Here is a 21,457-nt window from a genome sequence, read left to right as displayed (position 1 = left end):
TCAGAGGGATTGCTGCTGCTGCTGGTGGTGGTGGTGGCGGCGGCAGCAGCCACAGCATTGGCTCACGCCCTTAATCTCAGCACTCTAGAGGCAGAGGCAGGGGGATCTCTGTGAGTTTGAGGCCAGCCTGGTGTACAGAGTGAGTTCCAGGACAGCCAGGGCTGTTACACAGAAAAACCCTGTCTCAAAAAAAAACAAAAGGAAACACAAAGGGAGGGAGGGAGGGAGGGAGGGAGGGAGGGAGGGAGGGAGGGAGGGAGGGAGGGAGGGAGGGAGGGAGGGAGAAAAAAAAAGGAAGGAAGAAACATTCAGATAATGAAGACCCATAGACTGTTTAGAAAGATACTGTCCTTTCATGACAGACTTGAAGAGGCAGGTAGTGAGGATGAGAGGCAGGTCCTCCACTTATTCCCTTCAGACAAGGGGCTTTTTTTTTTTTTACCACCCCCTTCGGCTTAAAGCACTGAGTTACTGGATGCCCAGTAAACTCAAGCCTGTTCCCCGCCAAAAAGCACTGTAAGTCTTCAAGATCGGGAGCATCCACTAAACCTCTGGAACCCAGAGGGGCGGGAGACACCGGAGCCTTAGTCCCAGAAGGGAAAGGGCGTCAGCTGAGAACGCAAGCGGTGCGGGATGTCCATCCAGGGCGATCCCAGTCACTCATAGTTCAGAATGCTGTCCTCTCAGCCCTGCTTCCGCCGGCCACGCCCATCCCCGCCACTTGCGTCGGTTCTACAAAAAGGTTTTAATAAAAAAAAAATAAGATTAGCCAACGATATTCATCAAGGAAGGGAGAGGAAAAAAATTTACAAGCAGAGCCATCACTATCTTGGAGAAGAACAACAGCTTGCTTTAGCTGAAGTAGGGCTTGCTTCCTGGGGCGGGACCTGTTGCCACAGAAACGGGAGGCGTGGGCATGCAGAACCATGAAGTTCCTGGAGCTGTCAGCTGAGGCTGTCTCTGAGATTTTTTTTTTTTTTAACTGTAGAGCCCAGGAGGTGGGATTGGTTGCGTAGTGCAGAGGAATGTGTGTCAGATTCACTCTGATCCGCACGCTGGTGTGAAGGCTCTTTATTGTGTGGACTGCAGAGAAGAATGTCCTTAGGAGAAAGGAAAGCCGCCCAGCGAGGCTGTCGGCTGCCTCTGACCCAGTCACCCACTAGAGTCTCCTGCGGGCAGTCTGGGCTCCAGGGTGCCTCTGGGTGTGGCTAGCCGCGCCCACGTGGTTGCTAGGTAGGTCCAGGAGGCAAGGCCAGATCCTAGCTTTGGCTGGAGCTCTATTTCAGCGGTAGAGTCCTTACTGGCAAGACACAAAGGCCCCAGGCTCCATCCCTGTACTAACAACCAGGGACTTCTGCTACCTTGAATTTAACCATTAAAATGAAAAGCGTGACCACCCGTTTGTCTGGAGAAACAGTACCTCTGTGTGCATGTTAATGTCACAATGGATAAACTGTGACCATGTTTCCAAATGCATGCCTCCATGTTTGTGGAAGCCAGAAGAAAACCTCGCCTGTCCTTCAGATGCCACCATCTTGGTTTTTGAGACAGAATTTCTTGTTGGCCCCAGGCTCAGCCAAGTAGGCTGGGATACCAGCAACGAGACTTGGGGATCCTCTTGATTTTTCCTGCACAGTAGGGTAACAAACACAGGCTGCTGTGACTGGAATTTTCTTTAAAAACAAAACAAAAACATGGGTTCTGGGGACTAAAGTCAGGTCCTTGTACCCAGCCCAGCACAGATATCATCATCATCAGGAACCCAGTTAGTACTGGAGATTTCATTCCAGCTGTGGGAAAAAGACATTCCGCTTTGAATTATACACAGCAAACAATGGTAGAAACCAAAGAGCAACTTCGTTTGTGTGCTTTTGCCTTTGGTATCCTCGGAGCAATACATAGAATGGGGCGGGTTAGACACGCCGTGAGGACAGCTGTAAGTTCGCTTACTCCGCTGTCTACAGAGAGGAGAGCTGAGGAAGATGAGTCACCTAGATGCACAGAGCTCACAGCCCCTTTTCCCACCGTCTGTCTTCTTAGCTGTTGGAGGCTCACGTGTTTACCACTGCTCAGCACAAATAAGCCAAACTGAGTGCTTCCCATTGAACTTAAACTCTAGAATTGTAAGAAAAGAATGTGGGGGAAATCTAGAGGACTCTCAGGCAATCCTGCATCAGCCTGGGCTTCGTGATACCTCTTTACCCAATGTAGATATTACAGGTTGAATCGCGTCCCCTTTGCCCAAAATGCATTGAGGTCCTAACCCTTGAGAGCTCTGTTTCTCTCATTTATTTTCTATGCCTGACACACCAGCTGGAACACAATCATCTGTGAACTGGGCACATCTTTAGCGGCAGCACCAACACCGGGCCAGTTCTGATGGGAGTTCTTGGGTTGGAATAATTGTTCCTCACCATCGTCCTTCATGAGAGTTGGGCATTAATTCTCACAAGAGTTCTTTGAAAGCAGAATGGAGTAATGATGACACAAGGCAGTTTCAAAGCGTTCTGCTCTCAGGTTGCCCACTTTTCATTGGTTATATCCATGATGTCACTGACACAAATACCTCTTGAGCCAGCTGGCTTTGTTGGACTCTGGAATTGCCTGGTTACCCTCACTGCTCTTTCTTATCCACTAGGGGCGCCATGGCACAGATCACATCTACTGTATAGCAGCTACTCCTCCCTCAGCTGGGCATGTAACCTTTTGTAAACTTTAATCCATACTAGAATAATCGTAATACTTGCTCCTACCTTTGGAGAGGTCTGGTTTGAAGTTCAAGGAGAAAATCTATGTTGAAAGCCCTTTATAAATCATAAGTCCCTCATAAGATTTGCCTCTCTCTAATGGCCTCTGGCCCAATTATTTTTCACTTGTGAGATGAATATATTTACCTTGCATCGTTTTCTGCCACTTACTGCTTTATAGGAAAATGTCATCATTCTGAGTCTTTTATGGAGTATCTACTATGGGACAAGCCGTGCACTGGGGCCTAGGAGGTTTGGAGTAAAAGATAGACCCTCTCACAGCTTTTAACCAGGAATGCTACAGAACTTGCAAGAGTGGCTCCCCGACCCAATCTGAGGGGAGAGCACCTAGCAGCTGGGGGAGGAGCCAGAGGAGCCTCCCTAACAGGAGTGGTGACTTTGAAGGAGTGAGAGGGAGTTGAGCAGGGGAAGGAGGTGGGGAAGATGTACATTCTTGCCAGTGGTGTGCCAGCCTGGGGAAGTGGATTTCCCAAAGGAGATGCTGTTGACAACTTGTGTGGGACCCTCCCGTGTATTGCAGGGTGATTGGTATCCCTGTGCCTAGTACTAAATGTCAGCAGTGCATTCACTTCTAACCTGCTTTCTGTCTGTGTGGACTTCTTCTGTAGGGAACTTGAATACAAATACATTTTTCTGCTTTAATTCACGACAATGAAATAATGTAAAATATGTTACTATATATCCAGCCTTTCCCATTTAGCACATTTTCAAAGTTCATCCACCACAGCATATATCAGAATTATATTCTCTTTATTAATAGTATCCCATTATATGAGGGTAGAAATTTTCTATTTTATTTATTTATTTATTGAGGCAGGGTTTCTCTGTATTGCCCTGATTGTCCTGAAACTTGGTATGTAGACCAGGCTGGCCTTGAACTCAGTTATCTACCTACCTCTGCCTCCTGAGTGCACTCAGGATTAAAGGTGCCCACTGCCCACCTGTAATTATATGTTCTTACCAGTTGGTGGATACCAGGGATGTCTCTGACTTGGGGCTATTCTGAATAATGCTGCTTGTCACATTTGTGTGCAGGGTTTTATGTGGACATAGTGCCTGCCTCAGAAGTTTATAATGCAGTTAGGACCAATTCTTAAAACTACAAAGCCAGTTCCCCCTTTACCAGTTTACAAAGTTCCCTCCCTAAAGCCTTCACTAATGTGTCTAACTTGATGGGTTAAGAAATGATGGTGAAGAAATCAGGCAGCAGGTAGGGTTTGGTCCTCGGTCTTATTGCTTGTTATTGTAGTTAAAAAAGGTGCACTTATTCGATCCTAAAATTTCATGCCCACAGTGGCATGTCCTGACATTTCCAAGACCTGTTGATGTCACTGGACTCTCAACTCCCCATCCCACTAGATAACCTTCACTGATCTCTGGTGTCAAGGCCCCTTTAAGGGCTCAATGCAGTGCTTACCTGTATGGAAAGGACGGGTGCCATCAAATATGTAATCCTGTTGTTTAAATAAAGAATTATTAGTATTGTCTGCCTCTATTGCTGTAAAGAGGATGGTTTTGAATTCTAATACATAAGGTTTTTGTTCTGCAGTATTTGTTACACTATAGAGACCTAAGTACTGTTAAATAGGCACGTGTTGGCCATTTTGTGCTCTTAATATTTTAAGTACATTTAATGACTTGATAGGAAATCAAATTATGGACATAATGGTTTGTCAGGTTTCTCAATCCGTAGCTGAAAAGTTCATCACCAGAAACAGAATAGAGCCCATTTTCCCCGAATCAGAGTATGTGCCAACTACTATTTATTTTTCTCCCTTAATGATTAGAACTATAAGACACAGAGAAATGGCCTCTGTATTGTCTGAGTTGGTGGAACTGCATTGCACAGACCTTTTCCTGGGAGATGCATTGGGTGGGGTGGGTAGAAGGGGCCGTGGAACCGAGGTGATTCTGCTTTTTAGATATCTGCCTTCTTTCAAGCTACCTGCAGCATCTAAAGAAACAGATTTCAGTTTAGCTGATGAAAATGCATGCTGTCACACCTACTAAAACACTCCTCCAATCTGAACTTTTCATCGCTTCTCGAATCTATTCTTCCTGCCTCTGCACTGGCTTATACGACCAGCATAGTTTCTGATTCGGAATGCTCTTGGGTGGGTACCCGTCTTGTCTGCACGCTGGGAGGCTGGTGCTCCCCACGCCTCCTGGGGTTAATCCTGCAGTCGGGTTTGGGGATGGAGCCTGGCAGCCTCGCACTGGAGCACGCTAGCAGCTGACTGCTGACTCAGAGGGGAAAGCCAGCCACCCGCGAATCTCTTTGCTGCTCGCTGCTGCATCCCTATCCCACAATCCCTTGCTACAGTGTGGCTTGCTGCAGTCTTTTCAACAGACGCTGAGAAAAAAGATGTCCTGTAAGATAAAGATTGATTGGTCTGAATTTGGAAGGGGGTCTCCTACTTGTTAATGACCCAGAAACATTCCTGCCGACTTTCCTGAGCCTTCTCTCGTTTCCTCCGTTTTTTTTTCTCTTCCTCTGTCCTGTTCATGAGCTGGCACGTCTCTACTTAGAGCAGAAGATAATGCTGGGCTTCTGATGATGGCTGCATTGCATGGTAGGGAATTTTAACCTGTCTGTTTGCATGGTGCTTCCTAACTTGAAACGGTAGCAGGACTGTGCATTGTTCTTTTGGGTGGCCGCGGGGCTGCAGCAGAGGCAGCCTGGGGGGGGGGGTGTCTTTCTTTACCCCGCTGACTTTTCTGTTTATCGGGAGAGATGGGTAGGTCCTCGGTGTTCCGGATGCTTGCCGTTATTTCTGGGGATAACTGCTGGTACTTTCCTGGCTTCCTTTTCGTGGTGATGCAGCATGCTCCTTCATCACAAAATAGGGGAAGAGCCCACTCTGCCTAAACAAAAGCATCAAATTAGCAACTGTGGGGAGAAAGCTATTGTGAACGGATTAGATTTTTATCCTCATTAGTCACTATTTTAGTGTTGCCTTGGTTTATTTCAAGTAGAATTACATCTCCTGCGTCTTGATGTCGGGATGAAGTATAGAATTTGCAGGATTCCTTCCTGGGTACTCCTAGGTGGAGGATGTGCGTTTCCACCCTTCCCCCACCCGGCTCTCTGCCCTGGGTTGAGCTCCTTGCCTCCGAGTTACCATTGGAAACCCATTCATTCATAATGCATGACTCGACCCCCTGGATTCTAGATGCCACTGAGAGTGGCAAACACACATCATCAAATACTTCTTTCTGCAAATTTTCCTGCTATGGAAGTCCAGTCAATTCTGGGTGGAGCTCAATGGAAGAACTACACAGAAGGAGAGAGATCCCTGGGTTGGCCCTTAGTTCTGCTTCCTCAAATCATGGGTAATTTTTGTATCAGTTTTTTTTTCCCTGCAAGAATGCCCCACCCTGACATTAATCCTCGTTGTACAGCAATAGGAAAGCCAGTAGGAAGGCTATTTGTTTCCAACTAAAAATTGAATGTTGAATGAATGAATTCCGGAACCAAAAGAAGATATTTGTGTCAGAAGAAAGGATGGGTTAGGTGTCACAGCTTACGAGATACAGACTCAGAATGAGGCATTTGGAAGCTGCCGGTTTTTCTGCTTTATTCTCCACAAGTAAATCGTTAGAGGTTTTAAACGCTGTAATACAGAGAGAGCCGTTTGTTTGCTCAGATCCCTAAGCTGGGTTCTGCATCACTCAGTGTGAAAGTGATTTCCAAAGGACTCCCCTTGTTTTTAGGCAGGTGCTTTGCTAGTGCTGTTCTGACCCACTGTCCTGTTAAATAATTCAGGCCACTGGGGGGCCAGGCGGCAAGCACACAATGAAAAGTTTCACGTGTGCTGTGGCATGGAGAAGCTCCTGGAGCCTAGCCCTCCAGCCATCACTAACAGCCCTTCCTGGCCCTCTGAAGAGTTCTTCTGAAAACACAAGCGATTTGCATTGCAATGATTGTGAGACAATGTAAAAAAAGCTCCCTGACAGATCCATTGATGAATCACCATATTTAACCCACACATTTTTAAAAACAGACTGGCGGGCCTGTGCACCTTTTCACCTTCTATGAATATTATAATCCTAAAATAGCTTAATTTTTTTTAAACGTGGGACAACAAAAGATTAATGGGTGCTATGGGTTATGGAACAAAGTAAAAAACATTTATTCTTTGTCTCAAAAATGAAAATACCCTTCATTTGGGTAGCTTTTAACATTGATTTGTCTAAATTCAATATTCTTATTAGCTTGTGTTGCATAGAAACCCTAAATGTGAATCCATTCTTTTTAAATTATCAAAGCTAAAAATTTAAGAATCTCTTTGCCTCTTTATTTCTCTGATAAGACTAATGAGTGCTAACCAAATGTTTTTATATGTTAAAACATATAGAAGAGAAAGAAATACTTTAGGTTTTTTTAAAAAATGCTGCAAATTATCTTTGTCTGCCTGCCAAAGGGGGTGGGGATATGATTGTGTGTGAACCCCTGCCTTGTTGAGGACCCAACCCAGGCCATGTGCTTGCCAGACAGGCACTCTTAGAACAACGCCCCCAACCTGGTCCTGGTTTGTTTCTTCAAAAGTCCGAGTCGACTGCTTCTCAGTTGCAGCAGAGAGATTTACTTGAGCATCTGTAGTGGCTTTAAAAAGATGCTTGGCTGCCGTCTGTCTCATTCCTACCACGGGAGGTCAGAGCACAGTTTGCTCCACAGTAGGGCTTTCTGAGTCTTTCTATTGTGTGAGTTGTCTGAATTCAGTGGATCAGGTACCCCCTGAAACTCGGAGTCTTGCCTTAGAACCAAGGGTGAGGGGTGTGGGGACCCAAATTTTCAAATAGCATCACTTGAAGGAGCCACGTGTTGCGACTTTTTCTATGCCAATCTTCCCGGGCACTTCTCGGCCTTGTTCTGCCTCCAGTTTGGAGATCTTCCCTTTCTTCATTGATCCCTTTTTATCTTTTCTCTTGAGACTTATTACCAAAGACAGCACTTACTCTAAGAGCAGAAACAACGTGCTTCCTATGCACCAGAGGTAAAAGAAGGTTATTGTCACACAGGCTTACGTTTTGGGGGAGTTCTAAGGTGAAATTCTTTTCTCCCTTTCTGTCAGTCCCTCCCAGTTCCCAGAAGGGGTCCCCAGTTCCTTAGCAACATGGCTGCTCCCTGCCCTTCTTGTGGATGTAGAACACTCAGCTGCTTTGTGTAATCCCCAGAGGAAGCCTAGGGATCCATGGTACAGTGATGGATGTGGGGAGAAGAGACCCCACTCATCTCGATTGTCCCAGGGCATCACAAGGTAAATACCAATTAGCTCAGCCACTTAGCTCTCCTACACAGACAGACTCAGTCCTTTGGAGCCTTGAGAGTCCAAAGCAAAGCTTCAGGGAGTGAGGGCTTGAGGAGTTCCGCTTAGAAATAAACTTCCATATGGAGAAGCTAGTGCATCGAGGGAGGTTGTCATCCGTCCGTCCCTGGCAGTGGGAGCAGGGCTTTGAGGAGCTTGGGCACATCTTTGCCTGGAGACAGACTGAGGAGAGGCTCTCAGCCTTCAAACATTCACGTGTTCTCTCTCTCTCTCTCTCTCTCTCTCTCTCTCTCTCTCTCTCTCTCTCCCTCTCTCCCTCCCTCCCTCCCTCTTCTCTCTTTCTCTCTCTCCTCTCTCTCTCTCTCTCTCTCTCCCTCCCTCTTCTCTCTTTCTCTCTCTCCTCTCTCTCTCTTTCTCCCTCTCCTTCTCTCTCTCTCTCTCTCTCTCTCTCTCTCTCTCTCTCTCTCTCCACACACACACACACACACACACACACACACACACACACACACGAAAGAAAGGATCTTGCCTTCTAATTTACAAAGTGGCTCCCCTGGGATCAGGCAGGCTTGATTGAACTGAAATTGGGTCACCCTGTTTTCACTTCGCAGGAAGACTGCCCTCTTTCTTCCCGCTGAGTCATCAGCAACAGTTCAAACTCAAGTGTCGATGAATGGCACTAGGCTCCTAACTCAGTCTAAAGATTCTACTTGGTGGGGGGAGATACCGTGTGCATGCGTACGCATGCATGCGTGCCTGTGTGTAGAGACCAGAGGTCAGTGTCTTCTTTGACACGGGGTCACCAGCTTGGCTAGCCTGGCCTGTGTGATCACAATGGTTCAGCGCTCTGCTTGCCTCTGTCCGCTACATCCGGGATTACAGCTGATGCTGCCACACCCGGCTTCTGGCTTTTTCTGGGGATTGAACTCGGGTTCACTTGCTTACATGACAAACTCTTCCCCAGCTCCTGAAACACCTGTCCTTTAAATGGAGCTGCACCTGTGCCTTGAGCTCCAGGTGTCACCTGCCCCCATGGAACATATTTTGGATTATAATTATGAATTCATTATTTTTTTCTACAAACATAAGGTTTTTGATCTACTGGAAAAACTGATTTTTTTTGTCCTGTCCTCGCTGTCGTCATTAACTGAAGAACGTTTTTAAAAATGTAAGCACATTATTAAATAAACTCAGCAGAGAGGTCCAAAGACAAATACTGAGCCAGGACTGCGACAAACCTAGCCTCTCGAGATGGAGGTAGAGTTAGGCATGAAAATGGCCACCTGTAGCATTGGCCGTCAGGAGGCTGAGTCAGGAAGGTAATGGGTTTGAGACCAATCTGCGCTATACAGTGAGACCTTGTTTGAGAAAGATAAGTGGAGTTCTGTACCATCGGGTGGTGTTGAATAAATTATGCCACAACTTACAAATCACAGGCTCCGTCTTCCCTGACCAGACTGCCAGTCCGGCTCGCTGCCTCCCTTCTAGGCTTTTCCCTTCCATTCTCCCCGCTGCTCTTCCTCATGCTGGTGTCAGCAGCAACCCTGGATGGTATAATTCGGGGCGGGAAGTGTGGTCTGAATCTCGGATTTGCAGCTGCAGCGTTCTCTCTACTGTCAATCCCCCCCCCCCCATTGGTGGTAACTCCCACCAAGTCGGAGGAGACTTGAGCGAGCGAGCCAGGGAAAGCATGAGAGCTTAGTGAGGGAAGAAATGCTGGGGCAGGATTTTCTGCTCAAGGACTGTTTCCTGTTTGCCGCGTTGCTTTCCCCACAACATACCATGTTTAGCTGGCAAAACCGCCCTTAATGAGGGCCGTCTGTGCCAAGGCTTAGGCTGTTGACTGTCGTGCGTATGTGTCCTCAGTGGTTTTCCAGCTCTTCCTCTGAATGTGAGCATGGATAAATATGTTGCTGACGCTCACCCTCTGGATGATAACAAGTGTTGGAGAGCTTTGGACTGTCACACCGGGAGGCAGGCAACGCTGATGCCAACGGCAGCGTTCACAACAAACGCGCTTTGTCACAGAACCTAGCTTCTTTCTCCTGCTGTCATGCTCTAGTCCACCAGGAGCCTACTCTGTTTATTCAGAAACCAGCGACAGTGAAGTACCAGGCACACACAGTCCTAGCTTCTGGGATGAGGGGAGCGTGCAGTCTCACATCCCTGCCATTGCACGTCTGACAGGTCAGGGTGAGGTGGTAGTGCCGGGGTGGGGAGATAAGAGAGCGACATAAATAAATTGCAATATAATAAATGCTGTATCAGAAGGGGTTTCAGCCAGGTCTTTCCTGTGGCAGAACTGCCGTAGACTAGGGGGCTTTCAACAGTTGTTCTTTCCAGTTCTGGAGGTTGGAAGTCCAAGCACAGGGAACCAAGACAGCAGGTTTCTGGAGAGAGCCGTCCTCCAGCTTTGCAGACAGATGGCCGTCCCTTTATGCTCTCCTCACATGGAGAGAGATGGGTGGAGAAGGAGCAGCATGCTTCCCTCATGCCAGGAAGCACAGTGGGAAAAATGCCATCAGCCTGCATGGGTTGAGGAATATGTCCAGAACGGGCAACCTTTAGCCGGAGTGTTGCGGATGACCAGTTCCTGGTCTCCTTGATTAGAAAAGCAGTGCGGACTTTGGTTCTGGCCTGGCCTCCTTTCTCATCTGGGTCTCTGAAGTGTCAAGACCATTTCTACCCACATAAGCAGCCGAAATCTGCGGGATAATGGAGATAGGAAACTACACTGCTCTCCAGCTCAGATTCCGTCCTTAGGGCTCCATCCTCACGGCCTCGTGCTCTGCCACAAATGATCACAGTCTTCAAGCACATTAGGGGCTAGGGCTTCAACATATGGAGGGAGGGTTCTGCTGCACAAACATGGGGTCCATAAGAGAAAATAGATGTTCATGGAGTCCCATGTGGGATTTTAAACCTCGTGAGCAGATTGAGTAGGAGACCCCCCCAACAAAGCAGTAGGGAGTGGGGTCAGGGGAAGGGGGAGCAAGGGTGGGGTGAGAGGGCCTCAGGAACACTTGTTTGGTTTTCATAGAAAAGCTCTTCTAGGTGATAAATATCAACCTCTGTCTAGTGCGGACTGTGTCATACAAAAATGACTTTTGACCAGGTGTAGTATCCTCTAATCCCAGGACTTGGAACATAGAGGGAGGAGGATTCTGAGAACCTGAGTTGCATAGCAAGACACAGTTTCAAGAAGAAAGGCTCTTCTGCCTTCACCTCCATTGGCCTTTAGCCAATGGGTGTGCCATCCTCTCTCCCTGGCTCCACGATGGTTTCTTCCACATAACCCTGCTGCCTCCAGCAGAAGAGCGGTTCTGTCTCTGATCTTCACTCCCCTGCACTGATTTCGGTCACATCTATGGGTAGAAAGGGTTGCCCACCATTTGGAAGCCCAGATAGTGAGGGACATCCCAGGAGCAGCATGCTTCCCTCATGCAGGAAGCACAGTGGGAAAAACGCCATCAGCCTGCGTGGGTTGAGGAATATGTCCAGAAAGGACAGCTTTTTGCTGTAGTTAGGTATTCACCGTTGGCAGTGCCCAAGCCCTTGATTAAAGACTGCTGCCTCCTCGCAGGCCCAGAAGTGTCCCACCATGCTCTCTGGCTCATGCTGTGCTTGAGTTCTTTCAGGCACATTGTCCCTTTAGGAGCAGTGAAACGCTTTCCGGTAGAGCACATCCAGAAGGATTCCCGGAAACGTTCTTATCCTGGCAAAGCTCGGGGGTCCTTGGGGCTCGGAAAGCTTTTTTGCTGATCATGGGAGTTTTGAAGAGCAAGCTGTCTTCAACAGGTCACTTGTGACCCATCTGCAGCCCTGCCATGACTTTCAATCAGTGTTAAAGTGTAGGCATAATTAATGCACCATGCGAATGAACATACTAACACAGACATGATCACTTGCCAAAATAATTACCATAGAATTAGAACCAAATGCTTTCTCTTATGTTTTAGAGCATAAGAATGTTGGCTTCACAAATTTTATTCAGTTAATATATATCATTTGGTTAAAATATGGATTTTTTTTTAGAGTCGCTTAAATATCTGCGTTCTCTCCCCGCCATCCCTTCTTTTTGCTGTTGTGAGCCAGCATGGTCCTGTGAAAGACATCAGACGTGTTCAAGAGCAAGTGAGATGGCTCGGCGGGTACATGCCAAGCCTTCGCGGGTCCCTGAGTCTCAGCGGGTACATGCCAAGCCTTCTCGGGTCCTCGAGGCTCAGCGGGTACATGCCAAGCCTTCGCGGGTCCCCGAGGCTCAGCGGGTACATGCCAAGCCTTCGCGGGTCCCTGAGACTCAGCGGGTACATGCCAAGCCTTCGCGGGTCCCCGAGACTCAGCGGGTACATGCCAAGCCTTCGCGGGTCCCCGAGACCCAGCGGGTACATGCCAAGCCTTCGCGGGTCCCCGAGACCCAGCGGGTACATGCCAAGCCTTCGCGGGTCCCCGAGACCCAGCGGGTACATGCCAAGCCTTCGCGGGTCCCCGAGACCCACTCAGTGGCAGGAGAGAAGTCGCTCACGAAAGTTATCCTCTCCCCCCTGTGTGCTTTCCGCTGCACCGTAGCCCTTGCACCCCCAACACAAATGGATATATAGATGCGACTTTGAACTTTTTAAAGATATTCAAAATAAATGTTAACTGGCCTTTCAAAAAGATTTATCTATTTTGCTTTTATGTGCATGAGTGTGCTGCCTGCGTGTGTATCTGTGTACCACGTGTGTGCCCTGGAAGCCAGAGGAGGTGTCAGATCCCCTGGAAGTGACGTCACTGTTGTAAGCCGTCCTGTGGGTTCTGGGATCTGAACCCAGGCCTCTGCAAGACCAGCAAGAGTTTGTGACTGCTGAGCCCCTATCTAATGACAGAATGTGTGGGAGTAGGGGAACCAAACCTTAGATCGAATGCTGAGTGTGTGTTCTCTCACTGAGCCACATCTCCAGCCAGCACTGTCATTAAAATAATAATAATTAATAATAATAATAATCAAACCCTTAGTGAATTTTTGTTCAAGAACTGGGCCGATTTCTCATAGTCAGGCAAGTTTTACTGCCATGGAAGAGAGCGCGCCGCCATTGTTGCGACACACACGAACATTACCCTTGTTTAAGATTAGCTACCAGATGCCCATCAGAGGAGGCAGAAAACCTGACACCTGAGCTTCCCACCCCGCTGATTTTCCTCGATGACCTTGCGCAGGTCATTTAGACCTCAGCTTTGGTTTCCTTGTCCCTGAGGCAGACAGAGCTTTCCTTCACTAGTCTGATGTCATAGGGATGTGGTCCAGCTCCCGAGAGATGAACCGCCCATCAGTGAAGATCTATCTCTAGCACTTCAGGGAGCACTCTACGGAAAGTCTGGCCACCGGTGCCCGCCTATCAGATATTCCCACCTACGCTGCCTCACCATGCAGGGAGCTCTGGCCGGAGGTGATGCTCCCTACGGATGCTTCACAAACACCATTCGCTAATCATATTCCATTATAAACCTGTCATGTGTGTGACTCCATGAGAATGGATCTTGACGGGGTTTTATCTCTTAATTTTATTTTTAAATAAAATGTAATTATGCCATTTGCTCCACTCCTTCTCCTCTTCCTCCCCTTCTATGACCTTCCTTTCAAATTCATAGCCTCTTTTTCTCTAATTATTATTGTCATAACTACATAAAAATATACTAGATAGTGCAAGTGTAAAACCCAGTGTGAAACCCCACAACTTCAGAATGCCTGTTCTAACTACATAGAAGTTTATTGAGATGTGTAGACTTTGGATCTGGTTAATGTTGGTGTGTGGTATTTATTTTATTTGCACATCTTTAGTAAGTATAAAATTAAAATAAGTAGAAAATTATTGTCATATCCATACATAATGAATAATATATAGTTACAACATACGGAGCTCATTAGTATTGCCTGTATGTATATGTTTTTAGGGTTGACCACATAGATTGGGAAGAGCCAGAGCTTTCTTAATAAAAGGTGAACTACTACTTGGGACTGGATTATGTAAGAACTCTGACTTTCTTCCAGACGAGTGGGATTTGGTTCTCAGCATCCACATGATTGCTCACAACCATCTGTAGCTCCAGTTGCAGGGGATGTGACACCCTCTTCTGGCTTCTTCCGACAGCAGGCGCGCTTGGAGTGTATACACATGCGTGCAGGCGGAACATTCATATACATGGACTAAAAATACATAGTTCTAAAGCAGAAGCCGAAGTGCATCTGACAACATTGGTTGTTTGGTGAGGCGTAAGAGCCAGCGCTTGGGTTTGGAAGAGAGTGGCTCCCACAGAAAGCCCAGGGCTTTGATGTTGTAAATACGCCGTGGGTCCCAGCATCAGACGCAGGTCACAGACCAAGATCTCGTGTCAGATGTAAGCTAAGTCTCAAAAGCAAAGCCTCGTCAAAGTACAAGGTCAGAGCAGTGGGCAGCTCAGGAGGAGGAAAGGCATTAAGTTTCAGAGATGCATTTGCTATTCACCCTGTAGGATGTGTGTGTGTGTGTCTGTCTGTCTAATACATAGAATAAGTTTTTCATTTCTATTATGTTGAAGATTAATTAGCTTTTGTCTGTCCTCCCTCCCTCCCTTCCTTCTCTTGGTAGAGTATTTCCCTTGAGAACAAGAGGCCCGTGGCACTCTACCGAGTGTTTAGGAAACTGAAAAGTGAATTTCAGTTCAACCCTTACTAACTTTTTGAGATAGGAGCCAGAAACTTTGAGGTGCTGGCCTGAGTCGGGACTGTTATAACCTCCTGCCCAGGGGACTCTGCTTTCCTCGCGGTCTTTGTCACACGCACAGTCCCTCAGGTGCACACTGGAAGCTTCCTCTGCGCTCACTTCTCTTTCCCTTCGAAGCCCAGAGGCGAGGGCTATTTCGTTCAGATTACAGGGCCTGCCTCTGCTTTAGTCTGCTCTGTTACTAGATAGCACAGCTCCATAAGTCCTGGTCATTGTGAGGGTCTAGGAAATGAGAGGGAAGCCTGGGTCTGCGAGCTTCGTCAGGCACGATTTGCTGCGGAACCCCATCTCCACGCAGCCGCAGTCCCTGAGAGCCTCCCCATACTTCAGTTCTGAGGGAGAAATGTCCTTTACGGAAGGGAAATTCATGTCCCTTGTAGACAAAAAGTGTTTGCTGTTGTTAAAATGCCCAAGTCCGGTCACTTCCTGGGGTTTTCACCTCTTTCCTATGAAAACTTCTGAAAATGTAGAGTTAAGAACAATCAAACAAACAAAGCCATACAGGACTGGAGAGACGACTCAGGGGTAAAGGCGCTTCCTGTCAGTGCTGAGGACCTGGGTCCAACCACGGGATCCTCATGGCGGAAAGAGAACCAGTTCACACAAGTTTGTCCCCTGACCTTCGCATGTGCCGTGGCATGCCCAGACACAGACTCACAAACAAAACGAGTGTTAAAAACAATTAGCACCGGGCTGGAGAGATGGCTCAGAGGTTAAGAGCACTGACTGCTCTTCCAGAGGTCCTGAGTTCAATTCCCAGCAACCACATGGTGGCTCACAACCATCTGTAATGATATCTGGTGCCCTCTTCTGGCATGCGAGCATACATAGAAGGAATGTTGTATACATAATAAATAAATCTTAAAAAAAAAAACAATTAGCACCAATACAATCTGTATAACTCTCCCCCTGTAAAAGCCTTTGATCAGAGCATTTACAGGCTCTGGGTACATAAGAGAAGATTAGTTTTACCCAATGACTGTGTAGTTTTACCCAATGACTGTATATCGTTTCTCAACAGCTTTCAGTTGAAACAACTTACACCAGGGTGCCGTGTTGGGCAGTGGCATCTTCTAGTCCCCTCAAAGTATAGCGATTAAAAAAAAAAAAACATACCAGGGCTGGAGAGATGGCTCAGTGGTTAGGAGCACTGATTGGTCTTCCAGAGGACCTGGGTTCAATTCCCAGCACCCATATGGCAGCTCACAACTGTCTGAAAATGCAGTTCCACAAGATCTGACACCTTCACACCAATGCACATAAAATAAAAAGCTAATAAATCATAAAAAAACCATACTGAATGTCACATGAATATAAAAGGCAAATTGTATATCCAGTCATGGGTAAAGGCATGTGCTTAGCTATATAACTATTTGTCCCTCAGCCACCACTCACTTTTAAACTCAGCCAACATCTTCTTGGTGGGACACACCCTCTCCTGATCTGTTGATGTCAGTATTTTACTGTTATTTATAGCACAAACAAGCCTGCTATTACTTCCGTAGTAATGAGAGCTGGCTCTGGTTATTTTCTTTGAGGTCACTGACATCGTCTTCTGTGTTTAGACTGGAAGAGCCCAGGATTGGTGTGCATAGAGGGTGATCACGTGTCTTTCTTCTGTCTCTCCGCGGGGGCTGCAGCAGCGAGCAGGGTCGACGGCAGCCGGCCTCCCATGTCAGTGGTCTAGGATGGCCAGTGAGAGCGCCAGTATCCCAAGTCCCGTGGTGCGCCAGATCGACAAACAGTTTCTGATCTGCAGTATATGCCTGGAACGGTACAAGAACCCCAAGGTCCTGCCGTGTCTGCACACTTTCTGCGAGAGGTAAGCTTCTCTCATGCTCCTGTGCTCGCTCGCCACCCACACGGGCTTTCTCGAGATTCTGCTGCTGCCCGTGAGAGACAACAGGCACCTAGAAACCCAGTCAGGAATCAGGATCACCAGTGACTTCATCTCACACAATTACAAGCCTGAGAAAGCATCCAGGAATGAACTGGCTCACTTCCAAAAGAGGCAGAGCTAAAGAAAACACAGTTCTTCTTTTCCTTTCTTGTAAGAGTGTTTTCAATTGCTATTTCATTTGAAAGATATTTATTTATTTATTTATATTTTTGAGGCAGGCTTTCACTATGTAGATCAGGTTGACCTTGAAGTCACAGAGACCTGCCTGCTTCTGCTTCCCAAGTGCTCGGATTAAAGGCTAGGATTTTATTTTTATCTCTCTCTCTCTCTCTCTCTCTCTCTCTCTCTCTCTCTCTCTCTCTGTGTGTGTGTGTGTGTGTGTGTGTGTGTGTGTGTGTATCTGTGGGCAGAGGCCAGAAAAGGGTGTCTGCTATCCTGGAGCTGGCGTTATAGGCGGTTGTGAGTTGTTGACTGGATGTGGATGCTGGGAACCACACTCTGACCCTATGGAAGACACAGAAACACTTCTCCAGTCCTTTGAATGTGTGTTTATTTTCCATGCCTTTATTTACTACAGAAAAACAAAAGCAAAAACAAAAAACATAGGGGTAAGAAGTTTGTTATGTGACCTGCTTGGTAGCACAAGTCTGTAATTATAGTACTTAAAAGGCTGAAGTAGTAGAATTTTGAGTTTGAAGATAGTCTGGGCTATACATGGAGATCTTGTCTTAAAAACAAACAACAACAAAATCAGGATTGGAGTGGTGGCACACTCTTTTAATCCTAGCACTTGGGAGGCAGAGGTAGGTAGATCTCTGAGTTCTGGGTCTACATAGTGAATTCCAGGACAGCCAGAGCTACTAGAAAGACCCTGTCTCAAAAAACAAACAAATAAAAAACCAAAACAGAAACAACAAAAACAAAAGCAGAAAGAGGAGTTGTTAGCGTGTCATTTACTTGTGGCTCAGTTTAAATGTATCCTTAGCAAGGCTTTATAAATATTATCCTTAAAAACGGTTAGATACTCTAGTTATGCTTGAACACATGTCGCTAAGTACATTTCTATTACTTAATAGATGTAATTAAAACTGCATGCTTCCAATGATTTCAAATATATGCTGATTTTATTTCCCAGCCAATTAAAAATACATTTATCATTTAACTGGGCATTAAAAAAATGAGTTAATTTACTTTGGAGGGTCCTGCTGCCGCAGAATGGCCACATCCTTGATAGCAGAGATGGGTAGAGGGGAGGTGTGTTTGCTTCTGGTTAGAAGCTGTGGGCTTTCTCCTTTCGTTTGGAATTTTGTAGGGGATTGTTTTGTTTTAGTGATGGTTTGTATTGTGCTTTTCATTTTATTCATATATAGGCATTGTTGTAAAACGGCACAAGTGGTACCGTGGTGGGAAGCCTATGACGGGTGAGGGACAAACACGGCCAGGCAGATAGAACTTAAATGTGAAGTTTTATTGGGGGAAGGGAAGGGAGTGGGGAAAGAAAAGGGAGAGAGGGGAAAAGAAGAGAAAGAGGAGAAAGAGACAGGAAAAGTACTGCTTGCTCCTGCAGAGGAACAGCAGGAAGGAGAGCAGGAATGGGCAGAGCTTGTCTCTTAAAGGGACCAAAGTTTGCACCTGCATACAGACTATGTATGCATAGGACCCTGGCCTGGCCAGGGTACTGCCTGAGTGTTTCCTGCCAGATGACAGGCTAGCTGACATAATGCCTGAATCTTAACATTCTCATATTTTTCTTATTATAAAAAGGTGGGGAAATTAAAGAGGGCTAGCAGGTGGGAAAGGATTAGGGGAGTCGGATTCTCAAGACTGCTTCTTGCTGCCCTTTCAGGGACTTGAGAAGCTGGGATGTCAGCCACGTCCTAGGGTACCCGGTTGTTTCGCTGCTGTCCAGGCTCTGTGGAACCGTCTGGTACCTCTTGGACCTGGCAAGATGTTGGCAGAGCAGAGGACAAGGTTAACCTTCCTTAGGTCCTGGTGATTGAGGGGGAGGGTGTCAGGACCAGGGAAAGGTGGGGAGGCTTTGGCTACTGATTGAAAGTTCTTATCTGGAGTGCATCTGATCTATTCAAAGTGAATTCAAGTCGATTTTCTGTAACTTTGAGTTTGTGAAAACATAAGTTTTAGCCCCGAAATAATCACACAGAAACTGTATTATTTAAATAACTGCTTGGCCCATTAGCTTTAGCTTCTTATTGGCTAACTCTTATATCTTAATTTAGCCCATCTCCATTAATCTGTGCATTATCAAGAGGTCGTGGCCTACCAGCAAAGTTTTGGTGTCTGTCTCTGGCAGGGTTACATGGCTGCTTTTTGACTCTACCTCCTTTCTCCCAGCCTACATCCTAGCTTTCCCCTCCTAGTTTGCTGGTAGGCCACAACCTCTTGATAACAGTTATTTAGAAGACACAGAACTCGGAGAGGATATCCATAGGAAGAAATATGTCTGCTACACTCATAAGGGTATAGGATCCCAGGGGAAGAAGAGCTTTCAGGATGGAGCCATGAGTAACACCAAGCTTTGGTAACTCAGAAAACACAGAACAGACAGGAGGAACAGATCCAGCCAAAAAAGGGAGTGGGCAAAGTCAAGCTTGATGAACGTTGGTTGGTAAATAAGATTGATGATGCCTCTTGGCCTTAAGCACCATTTTTGACTTCAGATCTGCTTCATTCCTGACAGAGACTTAGCCCAGGTTACTTCTGAGATGCTCATCAGCCCAGGTTACCTCTGAGATGCTCATCAGCTAACCCTTCTCGGTGTTACTCTCTTCATCCGCAAACTAAGAGGCCACATTGGTGGTTCCCAAACTCTGGCTAAGATGCAGTATCATTTTGTCTTCGTTCTGCAGTGTGAATGAGACCTATGCATGCTGGGCAAGCATTTAACCATGGAACTACAAGCCCAGCTCCAGCTCTAGTTATTTAAAGCTTAGCGTATGACATCAAACTGCCTGGGTTTGGACTCCCACTCCAACCATGACCTACTCAAGAATGCTAGGTAGGGTACTTAGTTCCTCTTTACACACCTGTTTCCTGGCTGCCCAAAGCGGTCATAATGGTGCCTCCTCCATAGGTTCAGGGGAATATTTCAAATGTAGTTTGATACAAATATGGGTAGTCATTATTGTTAGTAAATTTCTTCCTTAACTAACTGGATGGAATTGGTGCTTCTTGAAGAGAAGCAAGAGATGCTGTGACCGAGTCTGTGTTTCCCTTAAGTTAATCAAATATTCTAGTCAGATGCCTTTCTTTTATGATTATGGCTTTGTGTGTCAAATGAATTGCAGTGTTGACAAAAACATCTGACATTTTTCCGCCCCGAGTGCAAAAGTTCACACATCTGTGAGCCCGATGCTTATAGAACAAGGCTTTTCCAGCCTCTGCTGTATGTGTGTGAGCCACATGGGCATCTGACCTGGCGGGGCCATCCAGTTCCTGAGAAGGTCAAGGCTGTTGGTCTTGAATCAATCACACTGTGGGTGTCAGGTCTCTAGACACTACAGAAGTCTAGAAAAAGAAACTAAGAAGACGTTTTCTTCTTTTCCTTGAGCACAGTCGTTTGTCTGGTCAGTGTGTAGAGCCGATGTGAGGGCAGGTTAGCTCTTGGTCTCTAAAGCATGATTTACCTGGTACAGGATACCACAAAGAGTGGGTTTCTGTGAAGTGGCCCACTGTGAGGCATAGTTGATGAGACCATAGACGGTACCTGCATGCAGAAACAGCGCTCTGTACTGACAGCCCCCATGTGTGCTCTGAACAGGTGCCTGCAGAACTACATTCCAGCCCACAGCTTAACCCTCTCCTGCCCAGTGTGTCGCCAGACCTCCATCCTGCCTGAGAAGGGCGTGGCTGCGCTCCAGAACAATTTCTTTATCACAAACCTCATGGATGTGCTGCAGCGAACGCCAGGCAGCAATGGTGAGGACTCTTCCATCCTGGAGACGGTCACTGCTGTGGCTGCAGGAAAGCCTCTCTCATGCCCAAACCACGACGGGAATGTAAGTGAGGCAGACCACATGGCTGCCTGGGGAACATGGTGGCATGGTCTTGGGTAGGCTTTGGATATACCCCTCAGAGAGTCTTCATTAAAGCAAAGATCCTTAACTATCTTTTCTGCGCTAATAAAGTCTGAGAAATGACTAATTAAAAACAAACTTTTAACAACCCTCAGGCTATTCTTCCTGCTCACTTTCTCTAACCAGAGTTACTTATATCATAAAATCTGTCTTTATCATCTCTACTTAGAATAAACAGTTGCTGTACTCTGGGGAGAGAGAGAGAAAGAGGGGGGGGAGAGAATATCAGTAGCTGCTTGCAAGTTACACATATCCAGGCATAACATGCAAGTCAAAAATCATGGATGCAGATTGAATGGTAGAAAAGCTCTACAAATTGAAAGTTGATTACTAAGATGCTAATTAATTAGAGTCTATTTTTCTTGGAGAAGAGTTTTTCTCGTGTCTTAGGAATAAAGAATTGAAGCTCTATGAATCTCTGATAAAGACTGCACACTGTGAGTTGTTGACATACTTCCTGCTTCTATCTAACACAATAACTGTTATGGATGCAAATGCATCTTTAAGACTCATCAAATAACTGACTCATGGTGGCTCTGTGCCTGGAAGGGACGGGATAATGCCATGGCTAGAGGCACGGATTTGTGAGTCAGCCTGGCTTTAATTGATCCTCGCCTTGGCTTTACTAAGTTTATTAAATTCTTGCTGGCTTCTCTGTGCAAAGAAAGCAATAATAGTATTT

At 46.5% G+C, this 21,457-nt stretch overlaps 1 protein-coding gene across 8 annotated transcripts in view; it reads left to right on the top strand.

Moving 5' to 3' along the window:
• Nucleotides 1–21,457, top strand: part of Trim2 (tripartite motif containing 2) — a 265,724-nt gene that overhangs the window by 202,246 nt on the left and 42,021 nt on the right. For 5 of the 8 annotated variants that reach the window (XM_075950766.1, XM_075950765.1, XM_075950762.1 and 2 more), the window contains exons 2-3: nt 16,422–16,603; nt 20,460–20,697. In XM_075950766.1, coding sequence (XP_075806881.1) covers nt 16,470–16,603; nt 20,460–20,697 — 372 coding nt within the window. In that variant the 5' untranslated portion in view covers nt 16,422–16,469. Of the gene's footprint in view, nt 1–5,069; nt 5,342–16,421; nt 16,604–20,459; nt 20,698–21,457 lie in introns of those variants that run through there. The other 3 variants (XM_075950768.1, XM_075950769.1, XM_075950763.1) reach the window with 2 other exon arrangements.

The sequence above is a fragment of the Microtus pennsylvanicus genome, chromosome 16, assembly GCF_037038515.1.
Source record: "Microtus pennsylvanicus isolate mMicPen1 chromosome 16, mMicPen1.hap1, whole genome shotgun sequence".
NCBI classification, from domain to species: domain Eukaryota; kingdom Metazoa; phylum Chordata; class Mammalia; order Rodentia; family Cricetidae; genus Microtus; species Microtus pennsylvanicus.
This window is presented reverse-complemented; position numbering and strand designations above follow the sequence as displayed.